We start from the raw sequence: 8,911 nt of genomic DNA, 5'->3' as shown, positions 1-8,911 counted from the left end.
ATAAGATATCACTCTTTTTAAAAAATCTTTTCAAGTTAACACTGAACTGCAGAAAACTCTGGTTCTGAGCGTCTGGGTCTTAGAGCCGACGGATTCCGGCGCTCCTCGCCCTGATTGGTGCCAACTCCACACAGCTGCCGGGTTATTGGTCCGAAGTTCCCGGAGGGGGCGTGGCCGGAGGAAAGTAAAAACTTGCTTTCAGCAAGAAGACTTTTGAAACTTTTCCCAATCCCTAAAAGGGACTTTGCCTCTTTTTCCGGGCTCGGCAGGGCAGCCACTCTGGACCCCGGCTCGCTGACCCTCAGGGCTGCTTCTTTGCTGGGGGGCTAGGAGAGCCGCCTTCCCCCTCCTGGCGCGGAGAGAGCGGCCGGCCTCGGTCCACTGCGCGCGTGGCGTCTCCACTGCGTCCCCGGCCGCCAGCTCCGGCTGCCACCAGCCGGTCCCGAGAGCAAGCGAGCGAGCAGGGGCCGGCGCTGCGCTCGCCGGGGCGCGCCCTCCAGGATGCCGATCCGCCCGGTCCGCTGACAACGACCGTCCCTTCTCCGCGCGCAGGCGGGCGCCGAGTGCCGGCGCCTCCCCCACCTCGCCCCCAAGGCTTCCCGGCGCCCGGGGCTCCCCCCGCCGGCTCCCTTCCTCTCGCTCTCTCGCTCCCTCGCTCTCTCGCACTCTCTCGCTCTCGCAGGGCCTTCCTCGCGGTGCGTGCGCGCAGGCGGCGGCGAGCCGTCTCGGACGCAGCATGCAGGCGCGCTACTCTGTGTCCGACCCCAACGCCCTGGGAGTGGTGCCCTACTTGAGCGAGCAAAATTACTACCGGGCGGCGGGCAGCTACGGCGGCATGGCCAGCCCCATGGGCGTCTACTCCGGCCACCCGGAGCAGTACGGCGCGGGCATGGGCCGCTCCTACGCGCCCTACCACCACCACCAGCCCGCGGCGCCCAAGGACCTCGTAAAGCCGCCCTACAGCTACATCGCGCTCATAACCATGGCGATCCAGAACGCGCCCGAGAAGAAGATCACCCTGAACGGCATCTACCAGTTCATCATGGACCGTTTCCCCTTCTACCGGGAGAACAAGCAGGGCTGGCAGAACAGTATCCGCCACAACCTCTCGCTCAACGAATGCTTTGTCAAGGTGCCCCGCGACGACAAGAAACCTGGCAAAGGCAGCTACTGGACGCTGGACCCGGACTCCTACAACATGTTCGAGAACGGCAGCTTCCTGCGGCGCCGCCGGCGCTTCAAGAAAAAGGACGTGCCCAAAGAGAAGGAGGAGCGGGCCCACCTCAAGGAGCCGCCCCCGGCGGCGGCCAAGGGCGCCCCGGCCGGGCCCCCTCTAGCGGACGCCCCCAAGGAGGTCGAGAAGAAGGTGGTGATCAAGAGCGAGGCGGCGTCTCCGGCGCTGCCGGTCATCACCAAGGTGGAGACGCTGAGCCCCGAGAGCGCGCTGCAGGGCAGCCCGCGCAGCACGGCCTCCACGCCCGCCGGCTCCCCCGACGGCTCGCTGCCCGAGCACCACGCTGGCGCGCCCAACGGGCTGCCGGGCTTCAGCGTGGAGAACATCATGACTCTGAGAACGTCGCCGCCGGGCGGCGAGCTGAGCCCCGCGTCCGGGCGCGCGGGCCTGGTGGTGCCGCCGCTGGCTCTGTCCTACGCCACCGCGCCGCCCGCCGCCTACGGCCAGCCGTGCGCGCAGGGCCTAGAGGCTGGGGGCGCCGGGGGCTACCAGTGCAGCATGCGCGCCATGAGCCTGTACACCGGTGCCGAGCGGCCCGCGCACATGTGCGTCCCGCCCGCGCTAGACGAGGCCCTCTCGGACCACCAGAGCGGCCCCACGTCGCCCCTGAGCGCCCTCAACCTCGCCGCCGGCCAGGAGGGCGCGCTCGCCGCCGCGGGCCACCACCACCAGCATCATGGCCACCACCACCCGCAGGCGCCGCCGCACCCGCCGGCTCCCCAGCCCCAGCCGGCGCCACAGCCCGGGGCCGCTGCGGCCCAGGCGGCCTCCTGGTATCTCAACCACAGCGGGGACCTGAACCACCTCCCGGGCCACACGTTCGCGGCCCAGCAGCAGACTTTCCCCAACGTCCGGGAGATGTTCAATTCCCACCGGCTGGGGATGGAGAACTCGACCCTCGGGGAACCGCAGGTGAGCACCAACGCGAGCTGTCAGCTGCCCTACAGATCCACGCCGTCTCTCTACCGCCACGCCGCCCCCTATTCCTATGACTGCACGAAATACTGACCCGCCTGGCCCGCTCCGGCTTCGCCTCCCACACCCCGACCTCTCAGACAGTTCAGGCTGCAGAGACGCAAAAAGAACCAAAACATGCCCACCAGCTTTTTCTCAGACCCCGGAGCAGAGAGAGCACGCGCCAGCCTCAGCCCTCCGTGAAGCTGCAGGTAACTTTAATTCGCTGCCCCGTTTCTGAGATCCTAAGAAGCTCCCCCGTGAAGGGACGCAGCCCAGCGAAATGAATATTGATTTTAAACCCCCCTCCCATACCAGGATGGTTGTGCTCACTGCTCCAGCTGGGGTTTCAAAAAATTAAGTTACGGACCAAATCCCATAGCGACCCAGTAATGACTCTCTGTAGAGACTCCCATAGGTCTATGGGGGCTTCTACAGATTACGTTTGTGCTGTGTGTAATTTTAAATTTCTCTAACCATGCTGTACAAATGTGTGGATTTGTAATCAGGCTATTTTGTTGTTGTTGTTCAGAGCCATTAATATAATATTTAAAGTTGAGTTCACTGGATAATTTTTCATCTTGCCCAACCGTTTCTAACTGCCAAAATGAAAATTCAAGAAACCTATGTGGGGTTTTTACCCCCTGTACACTTACGAGATACAATTCTTTTCCCGGTGGTAGGTCTTTTACAAAGCAAGGAAATAATTTATTTTTTGTTGTTGTTGGCGGATAAAGAAGTCAAGTATCTGATACTTTTATTTACAAAGCGTGATGGTTTTGTATAGTAGATCCCTCCCCAAGCATTCCTAAAAGAAAAAAAAAACTTTAAAAATTTAACTTCACCTGTGTTTGTCTTATGTGGTCTTAATTGTTGTACTCACCTTAAAATAAACCCATGTTGTTTCTCTGCCCAAAGTCCGGACGGTGTGTTTGTGTTCTCGAATTTTTAAAAAACAAAGTGCATTTGCAAATCCACCTGTTTTGATTATTTTTGTTACACAGGTGGGTTAACTCATAGACGTACACAGAGGCTCACAGAGGAATGGGGGCACTCCCCTATTGTCTTGTTAGTGATGGAAAAGGCTTTCGATTAATTTAGATGCCACCCTGGCCTAGGCAGTGGAGAAACAGCCCTGGCTGGATGTGGTTGCCTGAGGGGCTGGGCACAGTCCTGTCTTTTGCTGTATATGCTTTTTGCTAAGATGTAACAAAACACGTTGATTGTCGAAACCAACAGCACCATTACATCTCAATGTCCAGCCACCCCGATTGAGGAGGCAAAGGAGGGGAAAGATAAGCCTGTTCCATTAGCTAACTACTAGGAGCCAGGGGGAGTCCTGCTTTCCTTCCATTTCCTAAAATGCGGACTTTCTTCCCCACTGTAATGGTTTTCCAGAAAAGAATTTGAAGTGGGCAGGAGAAAGTCCAAAGGGGATTGATTCCTGAGCATTTAACGACCACTCCCGGGGGTGGCTAGATCAGAGGTGGGTTTCAGAGCCTCTTCTTGGTTGGATTTCTTAATCCTTACCCTATTGCAGTGAAAAACTGTGAAGGCTCATCGGCCTTCGAAAATAATTGACAATGCTTTTAGAGTTCTAAATTTATCAACTCTCAGGACTTTAAGTAACAGGGAGATTATTTGCCTTTTCAATTTTGGTATCTTGTCTTTTAAAAAAATTTAAGAGCAATGAAACCATTGCGAGGTGTGGCTGGGGCAGGGGACGGTTTTGTTATCTGTTTCACTGGCCCAAATGCACGACTCTCCTGCTGGTCTCCGCGTGTGAATTTTGAGGCCAGTGCTCCAACTGGGAATGAGTTTCCCACCCAAGTAGGTGAGCTGCACTTTGCTGAGAGGGAAGCTCCTTGTGAACTTAACATTTCACATGATGATGAGTTTTCCAAAAAGTGATCTTCCTTGATGCAGTGCTGCTGAACATAACCTGGGTTTGTGTTGCTGTTTGAACCATGGCAGTTTTGTCTCGAAGTCACGCTGAGATAGAACTGGGGGACGTGTGAGCATAATCAATTTCCCCACATGTGCAACACAGAGTCTTTCGATCTGTAGTCCCAGAGGTGGCTGGCGGGTAAGACATAAATGCAGCGTTTTATTCCTTTTTGTAGTGCTCAGGATCCGGGAGCCCCAGTGCGGGCTGCTGGACCTCCAGCAGGCCCCCAGGCCCCCATGCTTTGGTGGAGTGAGCCGGACCAGCCAGCTAGGAAAGCGAGGGAGACAGATAGTCCCCTCTCCCCTCCGCAGAAGAGGCCAACCCTCCTTGCCCGGCTCTGTACTCTGGTTCCACTTTGCTCCTGTTCTTGAGATGATGTTTGCGGCTGGATTAGAGGAGACTAGTCTAGCTGGCTCTCTCCTTCCCCAGATTTTTCATGAGTCCGCCCTGAAAGCTTGCCCTCATCTCACGATTTGGAATTCAGACGAGGTCTGAGAGACACACAGGAAATAAAGGAGAGAGAATTGGGAAAGAATTGGGTGAGATCCGGGCTGCCCCTGAAGCCACACTGGGATCTTCTATCTTTGGAGAGACCACTGAAGGTAGTCCCTGTGCGCCGGGCAATCACCCAAGTGAGCAGCTCAAGAACGGTCCGGGCACCCGGTGGAGGCCACGGCCAGGGGTCCTTCCATTTCGCTAGGGACGTGGGCAGCTCGAGAGATTGCGTCTGGGGTTTATCCAGGCCTCTGGAGTCGGCAGAGGGGAGGGGTGTGTAAGGCCTGGGTGCGCTAGGGCGCCCCCAGGCCCGTGAAAGCTTCCTGAGTCTGAGGCCCGGGGGCCAGGGTAAGTGCGGGTTAGCTCCGCCAGAAGGCCGGCCCTGTGTGCTGGGCGCCGCGCTCAGAGCTGGCTGGGCTCAGCATCCTCGCAGTCATTCCGACCTCCGGCCTAGAGACTGAGCGGCCTCGGGGCGTCTGTTGCTCCTCCGCGGGGTACGGAGATCCAGCAGTGCGAAGCTGAGCGTCGCGGGGCGGAAGCGATCCGGGGCCGCCTTGAGGGTCGCTGCCGTCCCTGCGTGTCTGTTGCCCGGCGCGCGGGACACAGGCTGTCCTTGCTCCACGTATCCACTAGCCTCCCCTCGCTTGAGCCGCTCGGTCCTCGGTCCTCGGGAGGCCCAGGGCCTATCAGGAAAAGGGGAAAGTTGGTTGGGGATGGAAGGACAGAAATGTTGGTCGCAGGCTGCCAGGACTCCTCGGCGGAGCAGCTCTGCGGTCCGCCAGGCACAATTTGCACGAAGGCACGTCGCATAACCACGTTCCTTCCTGATCCAGTAACATGGAGTTAGCGAGGCAGGTCTCAAAGATACTGCAAATAAAATGCAAGCAACCCCAACACCGCGGCAGAGACCACTGCCCACAGAGTTAACCCTGCCTGCCCTATTGGCCTTGGCTGCCACTGTTTCTAACCAGGGCCCCCGTTCTGACAGACATGGGCGGCTGGGAAAGACTCCGTGGCCTCTGAGAATCCCGCACATTCCCAGACCCACAAAGGCTGCAGCTTGGGTAGCCCCTGCTTCTTGTAAGACTCAGAGACATGCCCCAAGCTCACTGCTTTCCAGGAGCGGGACTGTGTGTGTGGCCCAGCCCAGGTCTCTCTCCCCAGGCCGGACTTGGGTCTGTGGCCAGGTGGTCTTCATCCCCTGGTTCAAGTAGCCTAACCCCACCCACACCAAAATCAGTGGTGACGTGTGTCCTCTAATTGCTGGAACACCAGGCTAGAAATCCCAAGGCCAGGTGATGCTGTGTGAACATATCACTTCCCTCCCTGGTCTCAGTCTTCTCATCTATAAAATGACCAGGTGCCTGGAAGGGCATTTGGGGCAGCCCAGCACCTTCCTTTCTAGCAGAGCCATGCTGCCATGATGATGGGCCCTCACTTATCCCCACTCCCCTACCTGGCTGGCAAGAAATAAATATCAGAAGTGGGAGGGAGGAGCAGACGTGGGGTCCTGGGAACTTTGGTGCTTGGCTCATAAATCTTTCGGGGTCCATCTCCTCTCCTTTACTCCAAGACTGCCTGGGGTCACCCTTGGGCCTGGGAGAGGCTTGTGAGCTGCATTCAAAGCAGAGACAGCAGAGTTCCCTGAGCCCCTGGTGCCTGAACACTTGCCTCGTCCCTCCTCACCACCCCCCCCCCCAAATCCCAAACACTGCACAGGGTGTTAGCCCAGGTTGGTGTGATTGGAATTCATTGATCACCGTAAACCTGAGGTGGGCGGAGACAGCGAACCGACAAGAGACCCATTAATTAACGGGCAGAACCAGGTTTCTCAGGAATGTGCTGGGATCTCAGGACCTGTGCCTGGTGCCTCAGGGCATGGGTGCCTGCGTTGTCCCTGGGGGACACTCCTGACTCTCTGGGTGTGGTGGACGCGGAGAGAGACCTGAGGTTTTAGGCCTTCGGTGCAGCCGGGCCAGGGATGGCGGGCGGGCTGGACTCTAGGTGAGCAGGACCCATGGGGCCAGTGCCACCAGAGAGGGCCTTTTGGCACCACATACTCGAAATGCTTTCCCAAACTCTGAGAAGCATTCCCTGCCTGCCTCCTTGTTGCCTGGCCTCGGCTTGCCAAGGCGTTTGAAATGTTTGCTTTTTGATGGAGGCATGTAGGGAAGGGGGTGGGATGTTTCAGGGAGTTTGCAGTCAGGACCGCCACTGGGCCCGAGTGGACGCCCCTGCTTTGATTTGTGCCAGCCTGTTCCGGGCTTCGGCGACATTCCTGCTTCACAGCAAACACAGGAGGACACGGCCTGTGTAGAATTCTGATTCTCGAATGTGTGGCGCTGTGCTCAGGTGGTTCTGCCAGTGGCAGGCTGGTGGGACCTCATCCGGGGGCTGCGTGTGTGTGTGTGTGCGTGTGTGTGCACGCGCGTGTCCGTGTGTGTATGTGTGTATGAAAAGCTGGTGTGAAGGGAAGGGGGTGGGCTGGCAGATGGACCAGCTCCCTGGCCACACACATCCCTTTAAGGAGATGGACTTGGGGAGCTTGGGGAGGGCTGCCCCAGCCTGGGGGACAGCTCTGTGCTCAGTCTGTATGCCCACCCAGGCTGGAGGTCACGGAGGCCAGAGAGGCCCCTCTGACCCCTGGCTTAGTGGCTCTGGGCCCTGGGTCTTACCTTTCCCAATGGCCCCGTGGGGGCTCGCTCTCTGCCTGCGTCTTGTTTTTACAGCGGCTTCTAAGCCGGATGCACACACACCGACTCAGGGCCTCTTCGAAGGCCCACGGAGGGTTCGCACGACCTCGGCCGTGCCGCCCCAAGCTCTCTGGGCCCATTTCTCAACTGAGAAGGGATAGGATCCTCAAACAGGGCTATTGCTGAGGATGTGTGAACCCAACACACGACGGGAAAGTCCTCTGGTAGCGCCCAGGCCGCAGGAGGGACTCGCTGTGAGCTGTCGGGATTCACCCCAGACGAGCTCGGATCCGTTGATCTCAGGTGACCATGTGTGTCAGGCTGCAGGCTGATATGCCTTAACTGCCCCTGTTTTAGACCCTTTAAATTATTGCTGGGAACAAGATGAGCTCTGAAGAAATCAGTACTTTGGAAAATCCTGCCCTGCTCTCTGGGCTCCAGCAGACCTGCTGAGTGCTACACTCATGGCTCAGCTCCCCCAAGAGAAGCAGCAGAAGACCCTGCTCCAGACACCCCTCTCTGAGCCTCTGCAGACACCTGAGGATGTCAGGCCTCAGAGAATCCACCTTTGCAGGAACCCGTGTGCATTCCAACACCCTGTGCTGCTACTTATGGCCTCCACTGTCTGGGGTGTTCGCTGCCCATTCCAAATCTCATCTGTAAAATGGGCGAATCAATCACCCCTGTCTTTCATCGACGCTGTGAGGGTTCTCAAGAGCACTTCCACGGGACCCTTGGCATCCACACGCAGTGGTCCTATTATAATGGGGCTGTCACACCTCCTCATGTTGACGTCCTGGCCTCGGTGTCCTGGTCTGCAGAGGGGAATAATGAAGACTCCTGTTTCTTAGAGCCGAGAGGAGGAGTGACTTAATCCAAGGGGCATCTTAGGAAGGTGCCAGCACATAGTAGCGTTCAAGACATCTTAGTTATTACTATCGTCCTTGTCATCACCACCTCCAGCGTGTTTAGGATGTCAGTAAGGGGACCTGGCTGAGCCGGTCCTGTATCTTTCCACCACCCCCCCACACCTACTGCAGGCGTGGGAGATCGTTCGTTCGTGTATATATTATATGCCTTGCCAACTGTCTGCGCTCAGAGAAAAGTAAGGCCGATATTTGGGAGGTGCCGCAGATCATCCTTAACTTGAGTGTTTGCTTAAGGAGCAGAGGAAGGGTAGATGCCTGCGGGGGTGGGGGTAGGAAGACCTCCTGTCTCTCCCCTCCCCTCAGCCTTTTTCTCTGAGGTCTCTTTGGTCTTGCCGGGTGCCCTCCTCTGCCCAGCCTGCCCAAGGAGCAGGCTTTCTCCCTGGGTGCTGGGAACTGTATTCTCTGCCCTCATTCCACGCTGATCCCAGAGTAGGAACCCCCACAGTCCTTCAGGGAGCATCCACGCAGGCTGGAAATCTCAGGGCTTTGCTGCGGGCTGGGAGATGCGCTGCACTGACTTCAGAGACGAATGCATGTTTGGGGCGATCTGAAGACTACGAGCCTAGGGAGAACTCTTAGTGTCCCCATCTGGCTCTCTAGGATACCCAGTCAGCCTGGCTGCCTCCCAGGCTCTTCTGCGCCCCCCCCCCCCCCCCCC

The 8,911-nt window shown here is 57.7% G+C and overlaps 1 protein-coding gene across 1 annotated transcript; it reads left to right on the top strand.

Moving 5' to 3' along the window:
• Window positions 1-660: 660 nt before the first annotated feature.
• On the top strand, window positions 661-3,100 carry FOXC2 (forkhead box C2). Its single transcript, XM_040633007.1, has one exon. It carries the CDS (start codon window positions 737-739, stop codon window positions 2,240-2,242), a length of 1,506 nt encoding a protein of 501 aa, XP_040488941.1. The 5' UTR covers window positions 661-736; the 3' UTR covers window positions 2,243-3,100.
• Window positions 3,101-8,911: the final 5,811 nt, after the last annotated feature.

Source organism: Ursus maritimus, unplaced genomic scaffold (assembly GCF_017311325.1).
Source record: "Ursus maritimus isolate PB19 unplaced genomic scaffold, ASM1731132v1 scaffold_19, whole genome shotgun sequence".
In the NCBI taxonomy this organism is placed as follows: domain Eukaryota; kingdom Metazoa; phylum Chordata; class Mammalia; order Carnivora; family Ursidae; genus Ursus; species Ursus maritimus.
This window is presented reverse-complemented; position numbering and strand designations above follow the sequence as displayed.